This window comes from Cynocephalus volans, chromosome 1 (assembly GCF_027409185.1).
Source record: "Cynocephalus volans isolate mCynVol1 chromosome 1, mCynVol1.pri, whole genome shotgun sequence".
NCBI lineage: Eukaryota > Metazoa > Chordata > Mammalia > Dermoptera > Cynocephalidae > Cynocephalus > Cynocephalus volans.
In genome coordinates this window covers 42,284,720-42,305,400 of record NC_084460.1, presented here as the reverse complement: position 1 = coordinate 42,305,400, position 20,681 = coordinate 42,284,720, and the positions used below count along the sequence as shown (strand labels likewise).

Below are 20,681 nucleotides of genomic sequence, written 5' to 3'. Positions count from 1 at the left end.
TTTTGGTCTTCACAATAACACCAGGCACGAGGCAGGCACTAATAATGCTCCCATTCTCTAGATGAGGAAGTTGAGGCTTGGAGAGAAAGTAGTGATTTGCCGGAGGTCACACGACAGATCAGTGCCAGAGCCAGGACTCAACCATACTGCCCGATTCCCCAGCCAGTGCAGTGAGGATCAGATGTCACTGTCCCAGTCGCAACAAATCCCGCATCTGCAGCATCATGATAAGTTTACAAAATGCCTTCCCATGTACCCTTTCCTGACTCCACTGAACTGCTCACTGCACTGGGTATTGTTCCACTCTTTGCACATCTCGGAAAACTGAGACTCAAGGGTTAAATGAATTTGGAAAGGTCAGGTTTTTAGTTGTAAATAACAGAATCCACTCTAATCTGAGCATGAAAGGATTTTATTACAGGATGTTGAGTAGCTTTCAGATCTCTGGGAGGGCCAGAGAGATGGGCTAGGAGACTGCACAGCCATGAACAGTGTCCATATTGCTTTGCAGGACCTTCCTGGGAAGGCTTCCACCAGCACTGGACTGGGCCCAGTCACTGTAACTCTCACTGGTGACACTAGGCATGTCCCTTCTACCTCCTTACTAGATTGTATTATTATTATTATTTTTTGGTGGCTGGCCGGTATGGGGATTTGAGTCTGTGACCTGAACCCATGATCTTGATGTTATAAGGCTGTTCTCTAACCAACTGAGTAACCGGCCAGCCCCAAGATTGGATTTTCTTTTTTTCCGTTTGGAATTAATAAATACCTTGTGGGTGATATTTTGAAGCTATGTGAATATCCTGTTTCTCATCATACTTTCACCTACTTATTTTAACATCCATTGATGATTCTTAAGAGAATTATTTCTGTGATGTTTTGCAAATGGTTTTTTAAATTTCTATCTTCTATATTTACTAATTGGAATTATATTTTGAGGATGAGCTTTCCCTTCTCAATTTGATTATTTATTCAATTATTTATTTATGTAAGTATGGATTCTTATTTTATCCTATGCATTAAAATCCATTACTATCATTATTTTGTTGCTGAAATTATTTAGTCACTGGGAGCCTCCTTCAAGTTGCCTCTTGTATCCTTTTCCCATGTCCCCCTAAGCACTTCTTTCCTTTCTGGCACCACGAGATATTCCAGGCTCACCCTGTACTTTCTCTGCTCCAGTCCTGGAATTTCTCCAAGGACCTCTGGTTCTTTTTATTGGCAAATAGTATAATAAGATTGGATTTTAAGCATCAGACTCATCAGAATCCACTTCTGCTTTCACATGTAGGTATATCTGGATTGGCTGAGCCTAGGTCTCATTGGGTGTATCCGATTGAGTGAACTTGAGTACAATTTGGGTGTATTTAGTTGGCTGAGCCTACATCTCATCTGGATGTCTGACTGGTTGAGCCTAGGTCACATGGCTACTTTCTCACTGTGAGGGAGGCTGGGAGAATGGATTCAGGCTTCTTCTGGTGCAAACTCATCAGGTGGGGAATTGTTTAAACAAAAGGCCTTGGGTTGGCAAAATGAGGGCAGCACCCACAGCTGAGCTATCCACAGTCTTGGTCAGCCATAGAGAGCAGAATTTGCCCAGCCACTGAAGCGGAAAGAATTAGAAAGTGAACTGGTCTGTGCTGTGTCAACGTGGTTAGGCGGGAACCACGCTTCCTGGGATCTCCTTCCGTAAGTGGTTCCCAGAGTTGACCAGAAGAGGAGCTGCATGAGACTGAGAAGGCAGAAGGGCAGCGGAGGCCTCTACTGTCACAAGGTTGCTGTGGTTAGATGTGGCAACAGGCAGACAGCTGCAGAGGTCCCAGTGAGCTGCAGCTTGTCCTTGCTCTCTTCTCCTGGATGTCAGCACCTGGCAGTCACAGCTGCCTGGCTGCAGAGAGAAATCCCCATCCATTTCTCTCCCAGGGCCCCCTCTGCGACCTCACTTGGGTGGCTGGACATGCCTCGTGACTCCTTAGATTGCCTGTGTGGTGACTCTAGATTCCCTTATCAACCCTTCACCTCCACGGCTCCTCCCACAATTGTGTAAAGTCTAATTCTCATAATAAATTACTTATCCCAAACTCGTGGGCCAGATCTGGCCTGCTTCCTTGATTGGACCCTGACTAATGCATTAAGAGTGTTTACGGAATCTCAAGGAGGGCTGGAGAAACCAGTCCGAGTCTGAGCTTCCAGGAAGCTGCAGTACAGGACAAGCTGCCAAGGATCAGATGCTCCAGCCGCCAGGTCCACAGCTGTACCAGCTTTGCTCTGGTCTGCACCAGCAGGTTGGCTGCCCCATGGGCAGCTGCCTTTTTCCCCACATCATCAGTACCAAGTACAGGTGTCTTGTGAACACAGCTGATTGGTGGAGACTTAAACATACCAGACCACTGGCTGAAGTTTGGGAGGTTGAGCAGAAGGAGGCGGGGGTGGGTGAGTGGGGGTGGATTGGATGTTGAACAAGCCAGTTCTCACCCAGAGGTGTGGCCAGGGTGGAACAGTTGGCTTTGTCGTCTGGCCCAGGGCTCTTACCTGCCCAGGGCACTGTTTCCCGAGTGTAGTGTAATGGGAAACTGACGCCTCCCTGGCTCAGCACAGTCCACCCTGGGACAGGTGGGTGCTACAAGGTTTGTTAAAACAATGAAGTACTGACCTTGGTTCACCTTGATGAACTGAAGTAGAAGGGAGCTCATTTACACACACAGCATCTCCAGTGTTCCAGGCAACTTATGCACATTACATCCTGATTACCTGCATTTTGTAGCAGAGGACATCAGGCTCAGAGAGACTGAGAAAGCTGCCTGAGGCTACACAGCCTGTTAGTGGCAGAAGCTGGACTCGAACCCAGTCTGATGACATAAAAATGCTTGCTGTTAACTATTACTATATCTCATCATAGTTGGAGAAGCTTTTGTATAAAAGCCACAAATTAATTAATTATTAATTAGGCACTTATTGTTTGCTGGGTCCAGTTTCAGGTGCTGGGGACACAGCTGTGCAGAAGATAGAGGTAGACACGGTACCCCATGGAGTTTGGGGTTGCAAACGCCATTGCTCCCAGGACCAGGCAGGCAATATGAACCAGTGAAACAGAATGGGGGTAGAGTTGACATAGACATTTTTTTTGGTATATTACACATGTTAGGATAGATCTGTGCATGTATTTTTTTCTTGAAACAGGTAGGCCTCTTGGTTTAGCTTTTGTTTTTACACTTTTGCTAGAAAGATATTTCTCCACCAGGAGAAAAACAGCTGACATGTGTGATGATAAATGGTAATGGATGCTTGACTTCAGTGTGTCAGGGAGACATTAGGGTGTGGTGGGGATTGTGGCAAACAGGTGAGCCTGGAGAACACCTGCAGCAGCTAAAAGTAGGGGCTGTGTGGCTCCAGCTAATCATGTGTAAATGCAGGCCTACCTAATGTTGCTTGATCATCCACTTTTTAACAAAGAGAAGTTGAAACTTAATTTTTAAAATATTTTTTAAAAGATGCCCAGTAAGGGGATCTTAACCCTTGAATTGGTGTTGTCAGCACCACGCTCTCCCAAGTGAGCTAACCGGCCATCCCTATATAGGGATCCAAACCTGTGGCCTTGGTGTTATCAGCACCACACTCTCCCAAGTGAACCGGCTCTGAGAAGTTGAAATTTTAGAATTTGAGTTAAATCTCCCAAGTTTTATATAGTTGGATCAAAGTTCGAAAAAATGTGAAGAGCAATAAAGTTTACTGTGAACCAGATCTGGCCTGTGAGCCACCAGTTTGCAGTTGGAAAGTGCTGGGCTGGAGTTCAAGCTCTGCCACTTTCCAGCTATGAGGTCATGGGCACGCCACAGCACTTCTCTGAGTCTCAGTTTCCCCCTCTGTAAAATGGGGCTTATAAAATCAATTACCTGGATGAGCTTATTTGCCATGCCTGTTTTAAACCAGTTTTTTCCCAAACCATGAGTCATGAAATTGATTTAGCAGATTGTGATCTGTATAGTTTAAAAAGCAAAACAGGGCAGGATGGAAAATTATCACAGCAGTATCAATAGGTATTGCTTTGTGAAGCATATTTTAGCTATACACACATGCATGATATACGTACACTTGTATTTATTCACACATGCATATGTAGGTTATACTGGGTCTTCATGTAACAGGCATTTCTTACGGAATGCTGTCAAAAGCCACTCTTCTAAGTGCTGTTCATGTCTGAATGCATTCACTGCTGTCAACAAATCTGAGAGGCTGGTTCTATTATCACCCCCCATTTTACAGCTGAGAAAACTGAGGTTCAGAGAGGTGAAGTTCCCACAGATAGTAAGACAAAGAGCTGAGATTTGACCCAATGCCCACATCTTAACCACCGGCGGCGAGGGCAGAGACACCTCACCTACAAACCAGAGTTCACTAAACACTCATTTTGACCAAATACCTAATGGTTGAGTTTAAAATCAGCATTTGGCTGGAGATGGATTATCACTGTCCTCGAATGAACTTCTGTATATAAAAACAAATCCCAATATTTCCCCAAGCAATTTAAACTATTATTACAAATATATTATTAAAAATTGGAACAGTCAAGATTTAAAATCGGGCAGAAGGCACAATCATTTCTGGCCCCGTGGGTGGCCAGATGGCTCTTTGAGGCCACCCACTGCCCATGCACCTCCTGCATTGAGACTGACATTGCGGTCACTGCAGAAGGTCACCTCATCACTAGCTCTTGGGCCTGAACACATTGTTGATGGTGTTGCAATGTCATCAGAGCAATCCTGCAGCATGGGCACAGCCAGAAGGAGACGCTCTTGGAATCCTTTCAAGGGAAGCCTTAACTATTGCTTGTTTCCTGGTCTGACTTCAAATAGCACCTGCTGGCGGCTGGGACCAGCTGCAGGTCACACTGCCCTCTGGTGGTCACTGGTAAGCAAAGCTTCATGGGGGTGAGCTTGCCTTAATGGGGCTGTAAAGCCCTGTGGGAAAAATGGTCCAGCGTTTTTATTCAAATTCCCCTCTACCCAGAATGAACTACAAGACCATGAGACAACAGGGATGCATCTCAAAAACACTTTGAGTGAAAGAGCCAGGCACCAAAGAGTACATTCTGTGTGAGTTCCTTGATCCAAACTATCTTGGTGACAGAAATCAGAAGAGCTGTGTGGAATGTGGACATAGATGGGGAAGGAGCACGAGGGAGTGAGCCTTTTGGAGGCCTGGAAACATTTTCCATCTTGCTCTGGGTGATGTAATTACACCAGTGTAATCATATGTAAAAATACATCAATATGTAAACTCGAGATTTAAGATCTGTGCAATGAACTTTTATGTTGATTATAAAACTGGAAAACAAAAACAAAAACAACCCCCAAATGACAGAACATGTTTAAATTCATGAAGGAATCTCATGGCTAGACAGCCTGCTTCCATCCTTTCCCCTCCAAACCAATCTCTCCACAGCAGCCAGGGTGATTTTGAAAATGTAAATCAGATCACACCACTCTCCTAATTAAAACCCTCTGATGCCTTTTCATTGGATTTAGAATAAATTCTAAACTCCAATAAAATCCAAAATCCAAGACCAACAGAGTCTAAGCAGCCCTGGCTCGGCCTTGACCTTGGACCCCATCACTTCCCGCTCCAACCTTGGCCTTGACCTCCAGCCACACCGGCCCCCTTCCTTTCCTTTGTCTCACGTGGAACCTTTGTACCTCCTGCGCCTCTCCCTGGAATGCCTTCCCCGGCCTTTCTCATCATCCTGGTCTGAGCTCAAATATCACCTCCTTAGAGGTGACCAGCCAGTCCACAGCACCCCCCATACGATTCCACATCGCCCCAGTACTTTTTTCCGGACTCCAGACACTGAAGTTACTCCATACTGCGAGGAAAGCAGCCTCTGGCTTTGAGGAAACAGCGCCATGCCGTGTATGCTAAAAGTTAAAATCGCAACTAACGAAAAGATCCTCAATGCTTTACTCCCTGGACGGGCACTAGGGGCCCCTTTTAGATCCTGAATGTTTATTATACTCATATGTTATGTATGAGTCCATTTTTGGGGGGTGTAGGGCAGGTTAGTTCAGTTGGTTAGAGCGTAGTGTTGTAACACCAAGATCAAGGGTATGGATCCCTTTCACGAGTATGTTCTCAGGATCCCTTTCAACTTTCTGAAGTTGGCTAATGTCGGTCTCCAAGATCCACCTTCTGCTCCCCGCTGAGGATCTTTCGGCCCCTGCTCTCCTGATGACCTCAGGGCAGTTGGCAGAAGGGCACTTGGATTGTGCCTCAGCCTGAAAGAAAGCCTGTCACTGGGGAGTGTGTGCTGGGTGCCTGTCTTCTTGCCTGACAGGGCTGATGAGCAGCAAAGTCTGTCTCATGGTATTGATTTGCCTGCTCTGTTGGGTCCTCTCCACAGGGAAGTCAGCTCCATAAAAGACGGGAACTCATCTTCTTGTTTTCACTTCTACATCCAGAAGTCTACAAGAGAACCCGGTGAGTGGTAGACCCTCACCTAACCTGGTGGGATGGGTGGATGGATCTGTTACAACTGCTCTGAAACTTGTTAATGGGGCTTTCCCAGGTGTCCCCAACTCTCAGACCACTGAGACCACCACTGCCTTGTGTTTGGCATTGGTGGCTCAGGGATGGGCAGAGCTTCCTGGTTATCTGATGTACAGGACAGTCTTCCTTGCTGCATCCTGCACAGCTAGTCTTTACCCAGTGCTGTGAGGCACACAGAGAAAGGGCTACTGTTGTCAAGTGGGTAAAACTATGGCTAGCACTAAGCTCCCTAGGGCCATTGACAGAGAAATCTCTAGAACTGACATCTGACCTTTAAGATGCTCCTACACATGCATTCACAATGTTCAATAGATATCTAAGACACTCACCCACTTGTCATTTGTATCTGATTGTACCAGATTCCTGGAGGTAGCTGCTTTTATTGATTTATTCTGTGTCCTTTCAAAGTTTCTTTATGGAAATATGATAATATCTTTTTTATTTCTTCATTTTTACACAAAAGATGGTGTGTGCAATTGGCTTTTTTCACTTAGTAATATGTTTTGAAGATCTTTCCAAATTGATCCATAGTAAACAATCTCATTCTTTTCTACAGCTGCATAGTATTCCATGGTGTGGACATATTGATTTAACCAATCTACTAATGGATGTTTGAGTTGTTTTCATTCTTTGCCATTACAAGGTTATAGAAAATAACTGTACAGAATTTTAATACCTACATAAATATATCTGTAGATAAATTCTCAGAAGTGGAATTGCAAGGTCAAAGGATAGTGCACTTAGAAGTTGGACAGATGGTGCCAACTTTTTCTCCTTAGGAGTTGTACCAATTTCAGCTTCCACTAGCAATGCATGAAGGGTCCCACAACTCCACCTGTACTGTGAGTCCTGAAACTTTCAGATTATTGTCAACCTGATGTGGAAAATGGTATCCCAATGCATTTGCATTTCTCTTATTATGAGTGAAGTTGAACATTTTCATATAAGTTGAAAAGTTATTTTTTGAAGTATAAAAGTTCTGTTCAAAAACTCTGACCATTTCTTTTTTTTTTTTTAAAAGATGACCGGTAAGGGGATCTTAACCCTTGACTTGGTGTTGTCAGCACCACGCTCAGCCAGTGAGCGAACCGGCCATCCCTATATGGGATCCGAACCCGTGGCCTTGGTGTTATCAGCACCACACTCTCCCGAGTGAGCCACAGGCCGGCCCCAAAACTCTGACCATTTCTAATTTGGTTGTTGACCTGTTGTAGATTTCTAAGAGCTCTTTATGTATTAGGGACATTAACTCTTGCTCTTAGCTGTGATCTGAATTTCAAATTGACTTTTGTCTCTGCTTATGTTATTTAAAAAAAATTTTTATTTTTATTTTTATTATTATTATTTTTTTAAAAAGATGACCAGTAAGGGGATCTTAACCCTTGGCTTGGTGTTGTCAGCACCACGCTCAGCCAGTGAGCAAACCAGCCATCCCTATATAGGATCCGAACCCGTGGCCTTGGTGTTATCAGCACCGCACTCTCCCGAGTGAGCCACGGGCCAGCCCTAAAAAAAATCTTTAAAGGTGGTCAAATTGATCAATTTTTTCTTTGCAAAGACCATGTCTTCTTCATATCTGGTCTGTTGTCCCTGGGACACCGCCTAATGCATATTCGATGCTCAATTAATATTTGATGAAGAAATGCTCTGTTCCAGTTGTTGGTGACATGAATGACTGATTTCCTGAGTAGAAATCAAAGCCCATGTGATATGGTAAAACTAAGAATAATACTATTTATAATGTGCCGTATAATTTGAGATGTTTTTGGCTGCAGATAACTCAGGAAGAAGCAACTTTAAATCATAAGGACAATTACTAACTCACACAATAAATTTAATCTGATTATCTTTCCTAGGCAGTTATCCTTTTAAGAATTAAGCAATGCTTTACCAATGGAAATCTGTGTTGGATTACTCCTTCCACAGCTTCTACTCTAAGAATGTCAGTTATTACCTATAAATGAAGCCAAACAAAAGGAAGCAGAGTCTAGGAATGGAGAGAAAGGGACTAAAATTTAAAGACATGTCTTGAATTCTACATTTGGGGGAGGTCTGAAGTCACACATTCCTGAACTTTTCAGTCAAGTAAGCCAATGAGTTCTGTGTTGTTTTGTTTGTTTAAGCCACTTTGATTGTGTTTCTGTCATTTGCAATGGATAAAATCTCAGTGGTAGCTCTTTGACTTCTAAATCCCTTGTACAGGCAAACCCCTTCATCCCAGAGATCAAAGCGGGACTTCTATGGGCCTCTATCCTTCTGCTGGGCTGCTCAGGACGTTCTGAAGTCATGCTTGGACTTCTGAGAAGCAAAGGGGTTATGTATGTGAGTCCTGAATAGTCCAGTTACTCGGCTTCTAAGAGCATTCTGGAGAGCAGCAGGCACTGCTGGGGAAATAGTGAAGATGGGTATCCTGGGACCACAGAATCTCAGTCATCCATCCATCCATCATCCACCAATCCACTCATCCACCATTTGCCTATCCAGCCAGCTAGCCATCTATCCATCCACCCATTCATTTACCCATCCATTCATTCACCATCCAGCTATCCATTCATTGTCCATCCAGCCATTCACCATCCATCCATCCACCATCCATTCATCTACTCACCTACCTATCCATCCAACATTCATTAAGTGTCATCTCTGTGATGGGCACTAAGTATACAGAAATGAGAAAGACACTATCCTTGCCCCCCAACAGCTGAGAGTCATCCAGAATTTAAGCTAAAATGCTTACCAGAGAGTCTGTGGACTGTTAGCTTCTGTCAGAACCAACCTTCAACATTTAGTCATCACAATAGAAAAGGAGTTGATTGCCTAGGTAGTTTAATTTCAGGGTTAAGAGTAAGAAAGTCCATGTTTCACCCCAAACCTCTTCCTGTGTGCATGGCTGAAATTCTATTATTAGTGTTTCTCCTGGAAGCCTATTAAAAGAAAAATCCATTTTTATTTATTTATTTATTTATTTATTTATTTTTGTCATTTTTTCGTGACCAGCACCGGTCACTCCTATATAGGATCCGAACCCGCGGCGGGAGCGTCGCCGCGCTCCCAGCGCAGCACTCTACCGAGTGCGCCACGGGCTCGGCCCAAAAATCCATTTTTATAAGTAACTTACTCTTTGTTTGACTCTATAAAGAGTTTTCCCTGATAGCAGGTTTTGAGGGTGGCAGGAAGGGAGGGATGGATAGATCATGATTACAAGTGGGTGCCTGTGTGGCAGGAGTGCTGAGCAATGAGGAGACAGAGGGGTCCAGGGGTATTTACCCCACTGACTTCCAGGGAGACTCTTTCTCCACTCCAGCCGGAAACCAACTCATCCAATAAAACTCCTCTGCCCATTCTAAAAGAAACCCAAGCTGGCAGATAATAGTGAGTCTGACCCAGATATCTTAGGCAACATTGGGGATTCTTCACCCCCATCTCACTGTCTAACCATCACACTTCACTTACATTTAACTGCCCATACACCTAACCATGACACCATTCTCACATCCACATGTTCAACCTTCATAGCATTATTATCAACCACCCATCAACCATCAGTCATTCCATCCATTTACCCATCTGCTGTGTATTGAATTGTGTCCCCCAAAGTTCATATATTGGAAGCTTAAATCCCCACTTTCCATCCTCATCACTTGATAAGGGTGGGAAATCCTATTATGTAATTGAAAGGTGGGGCCTTGAAGAGCTGATTACATTGTAGGACTGTGCAGTAGTGAATGGGTTAATAATGGTGGTCAGGGGCGTGGTTCTGAGGGCTTTAAAAGAAGAGTGCATGAGAGGTCAGTCTCTCTCTCTGCTATGTCTGCCATGTGAGACGCCTGGGTAACTGTTACCACCACCAAGACCCTCACCAGATGTGTTCCCTCCACTGTGGACTTCCCAGCCTCTGAAACTGTGAGCAGTAAAATTTGTTTTCTTTATAAATCACCCATTTCAGGTATTTTGTTTTAAGCAGCAGAAATGGACTAATACACCTGCCAAACAACCACCCACTCACCTGTCCATTCACTCACCCATCTGTCTATCCACATTTCCATAAAACCACCCAGGCCTTCACTCACTCAAACAATCATCCATCCACGCATCTCACCACATAACCATTTGGTCATCCATCCAGTCATCCATCTAATCATCTGTCTACTCATCCATGCACCCATCATCCATCTAGCCATCCCAACATAGTTAACCACCCATTTATTTATTTATTTATTATTATTATTATTTTTTTTAAAAAGATGACCGGTAAGGGGATCTTAACCCTTGACTTGGTGTGGTCAGCACCACGCTCACCCAGTGAGCGAACCGGCCATCCGTATATGGGATCCGAACCCGGGGCCTTGGTGTTATCAGCACCGCACTCTCCCGAGTGAGCCACGGGCCGGCCCTTAACCACCCATTTATACACCCGTCCTCCAGTCACCCAACTACCCACCCACCCGCCAATTGCTCAACCATCCATTCACCTTACCACCCACCCATTTAACCATCCATTCATCCAAATGGTATTTACCCATCCAATTATCCATCTGACTGATTCCAGTTATACCTCCATCCTTGTTCTATCTCATCTACAATGGGATTCTACTTTGTTTCGGGCTATGTGCCTGATTCTGTGGGTACAGAGATGAAACCAATAGTACCCACCCCCTAGGGAACTCAGAGTGCAGTGGGGGAGTCTTTCACCCTTGGCAATGGCTTTCTAATTATCAGATATTCTAGCTCTAAGACTCCAATTGCTGAGTCATCTCCCATATCCACTGACATCGACATCAGCCAAACAGTATCCCTGGATTTTACCAACAGTGATAGAGGCAGGGGCCTGTGTTTCTGCTTAGCATCCGATCACATGGACCCGGGTCATGCTTGGTCCTCTATGGGCAGCAACAGTGCTCAAGGTGTCCTCAGAACTTCTCCAGCTGTCCTTTCCTTCCCCTTACGCTAGACTCATTTCTCATCCACTGGAAAATGAAGCCCTGTCTTTGGAATGAAGGTCAGTTTTATTTTCCAGCCCAACCCCCCACTTCCCCCAGTTCTTTTAGTAATAGCTCCCTGATTTTTTCCTTTGGGGGACCAGCTCCCCCCATCTTTCTATGCATGAGAGAATACAACCCTAAATTCAGCTCCACTGGTAGCCCATGTCTCAGGTTTGGTCAGGAGGGCACAGTCCTGGGGCTTTTGCCAGAACCACTGTGAAGGAGGCTCTCTCTTTCTGCCTGTGTGCTTTTGATGAAAGATTCTTGAAGCATCTTTGCCACAACAGGCAAGAGCCTGCCCGAGAATTAAGGCCACACAGGACAAAGCCATTTGATCACCTGGATTCAGCTATGCCTGAAGACAGATATCACCTAAAGTTCCTGAAGACTCTCTTTCCCTCCCTCCCTTCCTCCCTCTCTCTGCTTAAGCCTGTTTGAGTTGGTTTTTATTCTTTTGCAAATGAAAAAGTCCTGAAAAAGACATAACAAGAAGCCTTAAGAGTAGTAATAAAGTAACTACACCCTACCCCACTTTAAAATGTAAACGTGGTTTTATTTAATGCCTTTTATCCATCACAAAGCATCGTTTCCTTCCCAGTGTCCCCCTCTTCCTTCCCAGTGTCCCCCTCTTCCTAGAAAACAAGATGGCAGCATAAGGCACGTGCACTGTCCACATGATGTCAGGTAGGGTCTTTAAAAACAAAAATAAGCAATAGTCTTCCCAACAGCCCCAAATCGCCTCACTCACTAAAGTTCAAAGAATGATTGTCCCCCCAAAGCACAACTTGGAGAAGAGAGTGCTTAAATTAGAACTGTGAACCACCCCACATGCCAGTTTAAAAAACCAAACCAAACCAACGACTAAGAAAACCAACAACACAGGTACAAGAGCATAATACCAGAGTAATGAGATTAGTCCATAAATTAAAAAGAAAAAAAAAAAAAAGAACCTGTCCCCTCCTCATCACCAGCCCTCCCCCCAAATCAGTAATTCCTTGCTTTTGTTCTGTGAGTCTTGTAGAAAAGTCTGGACTCTGAGACAGCTCTTTTCCCCAAAGTCACATATTCCAAAGCCAATGTTGGGTACTTTGCTTCACAGGACCCTCGTGTGGACTGGAAGCACAGCTTCTGAGCTGGTCACTGGTCATGCCCTCTCAGCTGTAAGGACCTGCCTGATGTCCAGCGTCTGGGTCTCTGGAGTTCTCAGTGGGGAGGCGGGGAAGGCGAGGGGGCCTGGGTGGGGGGTGACGCCGCCGATTCTGCTATAAATACTCCAGCTCCAGGGCGTGCCTCAGCGCCTCCAGGTCAGCGTGGCAGGATATCCGCCAGAAAGGCATGTTGTGCTGGAACAGAGAAGCCACGAGGTCATGCCCTGCTCTGGGTCCCACACTCAAGGGCCATGTGAGAAGTCAACCCAAGTCAGTCTAGCGTGCGGGGATTTCCCAAATAGTGAGGCACATAAGGTTGTTGGCAGACCCATAACTGGCCAGTACCCACCGGTATGGCCAGACCATTTCTGGTCACCCAGAGCCTGTTCCGCTGGGCTTACCCTGCACTGCCAGAGTGTTCACTGTTTGACACTCTCCCCTCTGGTGGTACCAGCATGGTCCTAGGCAATGCTTTGACATGGTATTAAATCATGCAGCGAGAAAGCTATTTCTTTTTAAAATTTTGTTCTCAATCCTGCTACTTCAAGAATAAAGACTCTGTACCGGGTAGCTGCCAAAAAAAAAAAAAAAAAAAAAAAAAAGAAGAAAGTCTCAGCTAGGGGCTAATGTGTCTTTAACTCTGTCCCCACACTTGCTCTTCTCCATGTGGACAGGCAGAGCTGGCCCCAGAGTCCTGGGCTGGCCATGCTGTCTAGCTAGAACAGGATGACGTTTGTTTGCTTTCTCTGTAGCTTTTGTTTTTATCTTTTCCGCTCTTTTACAGCTGGTGATGCTTGCTCTATGTTATTGTCGTGATATCAAGTTTTCAATTTTAAATAAAAGTGAGTTGATGGAAAGGAAAGCAATAAATACATAATAGTATGGGTGGTACATGGATATAGCAAAAATCATGACTGGTGTAGAAAGTGGTATGTTGATTATGGCAAGAAATCAGAAATGTGGAGAGAAAAATTTGTGAGACACTGCTCCAGGGTGATGGATAAAGGCCAGAGCACCCTGTGCAAAGCTCTGCTCCACCATCGCTAGCTGGGTGATGTGAGGCAGTTTGCTTTGCTGCTTGTCTGTAAAATGGGGATAACACTTACTGTATACAATTGTTGTGGTATATTCACGGTTCCTGGCACATACTAAGTGCTTGATAAGTATTAGCTGCTATTACGATTATGTACATAAGGACATATCTAGATAAATAAAGGACAAAGTCAAGAAGGATGCAGGACCAATTATGTGTGTGTGTGTGTGTGTGTGTGTGTGTGTGTGTGTGTGTGTATGCATGCATGTATGTGGAGGATGAATTTTGGGGGTTCTTCAGTAGTTTAAAAAATAATAAATAAGACTACATCATGAAGAATTGGAAAAAATCATTAAGGCAGGTGTAAAGGAAATGTCATGGGAGCCAGCAAGAGGAAGTGGCCTCTTTTTTGGTGGCAGTGATTAGGATGGGGGTGTCCAGAGGAGATGGGGTGCATGGGAACTGAACCTTAAAAGATGAATGAGAGCTTCATGGTTGGCAGGTTGCTGAAGGGAAGGGCGTCCTTGGCACGGTGTCCCTGTGCGAGCAAAGAAGCAGACACAAGAATGCAAGAGGCAAGGTGACACAGTAACACCATCATGCAGAGTGGGTGTGGCATGTGCATGCATATGTGTGCATTATTTTCCCTTCCTTTCAATAAAGTTTTTTTTTTTTTTGGGCAGCTGGCTGGTACTGGGATCCCTTCCTATTTGGATGTTGTCATGTTAGCATGTGATGCCTGGAGCTGTGGCAGCTATTTTGAGATCACAAGACAACAAGTCAGAAAATAAAAAGCCAAAGATGGTTAGGTTAGCAGGATAGAGCAAGATGATGAAAGGAGGGACTGGCTGGTTAGCTCAGCTGGTTAAAGCATGGTGTTGATAACACCAAGGTCAAGGGTTTGGATCCCTGTACCGGCCTGCAGCTAAAAAAAACCAAAAGAGATGGAAGGAGATGCTTGGTGAGTTTTTGACCCACGGAACCAACCCACAGTCCACCTCCTGATATTGTTAGGTGTGCAAGTGTTTAAATCATCATACATGGGTTTTCTGCTCCCTGCAGCCGAGAGATACTGAGCCCCCTCAAGACAGTCATTGGCTTTATTTACCACGTTAACAGATGGTGCTGGATGAATACATGGATGCCGAGAGTTGCTCTGGTAGTTCTGCTGCCTGTAAGGTTTTATGCCCACGGTTTAGAAACTATACAGGTGTCCTTTGGATTCCTGCAACACACCAAGCCCTCTCCTGCCTCTGAGACTCTGCACTTACTACTCTGCCGGCTCTTTACACAATTGTTGGTTTTCACCCTTCTGGTCTGTGGTAGGCAGAATAATAGCCCCCCAAACTGTCCACCTGCTAATCCCCAGAACCTGTGAATACGTGATCCTCACATGACAAAGGGACTGTGCAGATGTGACTAAGTGAAGGATTCTGAGATGGGGAGATTATCACGGGGGCAGGGACTCTGACTGTTCACTGCTGTGACCCCAGTGGGGTCTTCCCCACTGGTGGCACACACGTTTCATTGGAGGCACAGATAATAAACCCACAGATAATAAAGCCACTCCTGGCAAGTGCTATGAAGGAAATAGAACAAGGGATTGGATAGAAAGTGGTGTGTGTGTGTGTGTGTGTGTGTGTGTGTGTGTGTGTGTGTGTGTGTGTGCGTGTGTGTGTGTGACATTTAAGCAGACCCCAGAGGATAGAAAAGAAGGAGCCGTGCAAAGATGTAGGGGAAGGTAGAAGACACAGCAAGTGTCTTGAGCTTGAGCTTGGATTGTCATGTTCATTGCCACATTGCATGGCCTCTGGCATATAGCAGGTGCTCAAGAAATATTCGTGGAAGGAATGAAAAGAGGAAGAGAAAGAGGAAAAATGGGGGCACATTTCTCAAGCAAAGTCCTCTATGAACACCTCTTTTCTCTTTTGTTCTGCAGCTTCTAAACAATTTCCAGCTCAAGGAAAGCCAAAAACTGTCCGGCACGGGTAACAGATGCCATCTCTTTAACGCCTTCTAGTTGCCCCAGCTCCCCCACCTGTCCTTGTCCCTCCAAGCCTTCCTTTCCCTGCAAAGATGGATTCTGGTTGCCACCTGGCCAATCCTGTCCCCTTTTAAAGGGTATAATTCATTTTTCTGGGAGAGAATGAGCAAAGGTGGAAGAGAATGTCTCAGCTGCCTCCATCCCAGGCTTGATGGCTCGAGAGCGCCAGTGAATCGATCACTTGTGGAGAGGTGGAGACAAATGACCCACTAAAATGGAGATATTAACAACACTGTCAGCAGGGACAGTCAGAGCCCCTTGTCCTGTCGCCATATTTCACACTGCTCAGGTGGCTGGCAGCCTGGGCTAATGACTGCCGTTCATCAGGCTGGGAGAGCTGCTGGTGGACAGCGTTTCTCACTAATGGGCTGTGCTTCTGCCTCGGACGTTGGCAGAGGGATTTTTAGGGGAGTTTGGAGTGTGGGGGAGTGTGTCTAGTCTTCCTTGGTGGACTCTGCTCTTGTCTGACTAGCTCAGGGGTGTTAACTGACAGCGTTTGAAACTCGTAAGTCTGTCCCTCCTTTGCAGGCGTTTGGAGCAAGGCACATGTAGATTTGCATGTACCAGCTTGTCATTAACCTCTCTGAGTCTCAAATCCGTCCTCTATAAAATGGGGCATAATGATACCCACTTTACAGGGGTTTTTTTGAATTAAAGAAAATGATGATGTCAGTAATAAAGAGTAGTGCTTAAGGGAATGTAATTAGGTTGCACCCCTGGGTACCAGTCACAGCCCTGCCACATGCCAGCTGTGACTGAGACTGACCCCCCAACATCCATTTTACCTTCTCTCAGAAGGAGCTCCCCTTTTTTATGGTGTATCATCTAGGGCACCAGTTCTATAACTCCCCCTTTTTAGCTGGGCACATGGTGTCTGGGAATAAAGGCTGCGTCTTCCAGCTGCCTGTGTCCAAGGTGTGATCATGTGGTAAAAATCTGGCCAATGGATCTGAGCAGCAATGATGTCTGCCAATATCAGGCTGTTCCCCTTCCCGGGGGCTGCAATGTGGGCGTGAGGTAGTGGGGGTCATCTTGGACTTTGTGGAAGGAGCAGCACCTGGCACTGGCAGAGACACAAGCCAGAAAGAGCCTGGGCCCTGATGCTGTCACAGCCACCTGGGCAGTGGACAGGTATTTCCAGGAGAGAGAAAGCAACCTATCATGTTGGGTGCGGTCTGGCCTCACTGACAACGCACACCGCGCTCCATGGAACCTAGGCAGCAGCGGCCCTGCTGAGACCCCCACCGGCCCAGCCCCTGCTGGGGGCCACCCCCGCCCACACCCTCTGCCCCGTCTCTGCAACATGCTTCTCCCATGGGCTTTGAGCAAACAAGAGTATTGGGCAAACACAGTATTCCTGCTGTGTGTGAACTAGAACATCTTCCTCACTGGCTTGCCAGGAGCGGGGCCCCCTGTGGGTTTCTAAAGGCGGGTTTATGCTCTTCTCTCTCTTCCCAGCCCTGGAGAGGAATTACAACAGAGCTAGGGCAACCGCAAGCTCCCCACGTGCAAATCCTCAGCAGCCGGTGAGGCAGGTCCTTTGACTATCCCCATCCAACAGATAAGGAAGGGCAGCTCAGAAAGGGGGCATCATCTGCCAAAGGCCACTCAGCCCAGAATGGAAGAGTGAGGAAGCAGGGCAAAATGTGCTCCCCTGGTCTCATGTTTCTGCAGGAGCAGGGCGGGCACTAGGGTAAGGCGAGGCAGGCAGCTGGACACAGAATGTAAGGAGGCACCTCCCTGTCCTCACCCTCCCCTGGCCCTGTACTGGAGGATCAGCTGGAGACCAGCAGTTCTCCAAGGAGGAAAAGCCTACCCCCTAGCGGTCACTGTGGAAATTTCTAGAGGCATGAGTTTTGACTGTCACAATGATTTGGGGGGCACTGCAGATGGGGGCAGGTGTTGCACATACATTCCACCTGCATAATTTCCAAATGTCCTGTCAGACAGCCAAGTAAGGACAAAGCTGTTCATAATAGTTGGTGCCTGGACTCAACTCCATTTCACATTTCGCATCTAAATACAGAGTATCTCGTGCATGCTTTTAATGAAACCTGAATTTTTCAGGGGTGCAACTACTGTGTAAATCAAGGGATGTTTGTATTTTATTTTATGTATTTTTTGGCAGCTGGTGTATTTTGTTTTATTCGGAACCTTCCCACGAGTTCCTCAGCAGTTCTGAGAAAGTGCGTTACCAGCTGCAGCAGCTCACGTGGTATAGGAACAGTTGCGACCACACATCTCGTGTTTGTACATCCACAGTGGTGGCACGTGTGGGTGTGAGCACTGGGATTTTGTGCCCAAACATTTACACATTGAAGCACATGTTATTTTGAGTATAAGTGACTTTCCCTTTATTCCTCCTTGACAGTAACGTTAGATATTAATCTTTTGGACATTATGGTTGGAAGTAGGTTATGTTATTCATGAACATTTCATTTCAGGATAGTAGAAGGGGCATTTCAAAACATCTGCTGCACTGCCCTAGCAAACCCCGTCCCATCAGTGAGAAAGGAGGCGTGAGGCTGTGGCTGCTCCATGGATCTGTCATTCTCCAGGTGAGAATCAGAGGCAGGTCCAGGGTGTCAGGGGCCACAGACCTAAGCTGTGTTCTCTAGTCTGACTTTTATTTTAATCCCTGTCACATGCTTAAGGGAGAGTTCTCAGGTCTGAACTTGGAAGAGGAGAGAGGGGCTCTAGAAGCCCCCTTCAATCCTGGCAGGGCAGTGTGCTATAAGGCCAGGTAGTCTGACTGCACAGACTGTCCTCTTGGCCTGGCCAGTGTTTCTAGAACACCAGTAACTCACACAACAATTCATGTGACAATCCATGTGATTTGCTGTCACTGTTTTGGCCATATCCTTGTGTATCACCTTCATTACTATTATCTACTTAATTTTTTTCTTCTAAATTAACTTTTTTTAAAATAATTTTTTTTTGGCTGCTGGCTGGTATGGGGATCTGTGCCCGTGACCTTGGTGTTATAACAATCTGTTGTATCCAACTGAGCTAACTGGTTGGACGCAAGAAATATGCTTTAAATGAAAGTGCTCAGAATAAAAAGCTGAGTCCTACCCATGTCCCCAGGTACCTCCCTGACCTCACCTCCCACCACACCCCTCTCATGTGACCCTCCATTTTAGGCAACGCTGGCTCCAGCCTTCAGACTTTTGAACTTCTTGGTCGCTCTTGGAATTCCCTCCCTCTGATATCCACTTGGCTCACTCCCTCTCCTCCTCCTGTCTTTGCCCAGATGTCACCTCTCAGAGAGGCCTGCCTTGATTACTACCTATGCCTGCAACCTGCCCCCATGCCCAGAAACCTCTCTGTTCCCATTCGCTGCTTAATTTAAATTTTCTTCCAAGCTCTTGTTGTCACCTGAGTTACGTGTTCTTTGCCTGTCCCCAGGCTGTGAGCTGGGTGAGGGGAGAGGGCAGGGACCTGTCCTGCTCACTGCTCAGTGTCTAGGACAGTGGCTAGCATACAGTAGGTGCTCAGCTCACAGAGCTTACACACTAGCTGGAGAGTCTGTGATTAAGCAACCAATCACAAAGTGATTGCTTCATGACAAGAGAGGACAATGTCCTGAAGAAAGAATATGTGCTGCTCAGGGAAGGAGTCACAGGTCGGCCGACCCAGCTGGAAGGGTGGGGTGGGAGTGGGTCAGGGAGCTCTTCCTTCCAGAAGTATTGCTGAGGCTGAGGCCTAGAGATGGGTCTGTATGAGCTGGAAAAGGGGAGGAGCCTTCCAGGTGGAGGGAACAGCGTATGCAAAGCCCTTCAAGCTCCCCTCTCCTGAGCCCCTCTCTCTGGGTTTCATCTGCTGAGACCCTAAATATTTTTGCATTTCCTTGGGATTTGTTGCCAGGGAGGGAAAGGGGAAACCAGGTCCCCCAAATTAAGCTCTGTGACATTAACAATCCACTTCCCAGGCCTCTGGGTGGGGGGTGGCAAGCTCTCTGGGGCACCGTTGACAGGTCCAGACCCAGGACTTTGGCAGCTGTTTCTTTTCCAAGAGCGGAGCTGCGGCCACCAGAACCCCCTGCCCTCTCCTCATGGGCCTGAGATCACAAATGTGGGATTTTCTTTTTCATTAGCTTAATGCTGTCTTTATTAACTGGGAAGGGTTCCTGGAACATATGATCAGCGGGTATTACAGAAAACACACCCACGTGCACCAGCCCCCCCACCAGCTTGCCCTGACGGAGCGTCTCTGGGCTCCTGAGCAGTTGTCCCAGAAACAATCCAGGGCTACCAGGGGTGGCAGCCAAAAGCATGGAGGGGGATTTGCAGAAGGAAATTACTCAGGATGCTTCTGCAATTTGCAAGTGGGAATGGACTGGTGAGCAAAGAGCCTGGGAAGGAGAGGACCCAGCCAGCTGTGGGGCGGTGGAGGAAGTCCAGGGAAGGAGCCCTGGAAAACCACGAGGTGGGCTTCACAGAGCAAGACAGAGTGCTCAAGGCATGGGAGAAGAACGTACCTTTTTCGCTCCCTGCTCCTCTTCGACACCATCGCCGATCACGATGTAGACGGCTTTGCGGCCGAATCTCTGCATGATCCTCTCGAAGCAGCTCTCCTTCCCTGCACACACAAGGAAGCAAAGAAGAAAAAGAGCTTGTGAGGACCAGGATTGTGGTGAATAATAATAACTACTTAAGTTTGCTGTGTGCACCGTCCTTGCAAGATGCACATATTTGTCATTTCATCCTTAAGCGTTCTGAGTGCAGAGCATCCTGGAGACACAGAGAGGTTCAGGAGCTTGCCCAGGGTGACAGGGCAGGACGAGGCAGTACAGGGGTGAAAGCAGGCTCTGGAGTCTGCGCAGCTGTGTGACGTGGGAGGGATGCTGGTGATGGCTGCACAATGACGTGAATGTACTTGATGCCACTGCGCTGTCCACTAAGGCTGGCTCAGATGGTAAAAACTTTAAG

The 20,681-nt window shown here is 46.4% G+C and overlaps 2 protein-coding genes across 6 annotated transcripts in view; one reads left to right on the top strand and one right to left on the bottom strand.

Moving 5' to 3' along the window:
* Positions 1–20,681, top strand: part of ZMYND8 (zinc finger MYND-type containing 8) — a 143,153-nt gene that overhangs the window by 118,179 nt on the left and 4,293 nt on the right. The gene's annotated exons all lie outside the window — the stretch shown is intronic.
* EYA2 (EYA transcriptional coactivator and phosphatase 2) overlaps positions 12,133–20,681 on the bottom strand; it is a 272,105-nt gene continuing 263,556 nt past the window's right edge. For all 5 annotated transcript variants that reach the window (XM_063076219.1, XM_063076213.1, XM_063076199.1 and 2 more), the window contains 2 exons: positions 20,231–20,331; positions 12,133–12,868 (listed from right to left, as the gene is read on the bottom strand). In XM_063076219.1, coding sequence (XP_062932289.1) covers positions 12,788–12,868; positions 20,231–20,331 — 182 coding nt within the window. In that variant the 3' untranslated portion in view covers positions 12,133–12,787. The remainder of the gene's footprint in view (positions 12,869–20,230; positions 20,332–20,681) is intronic.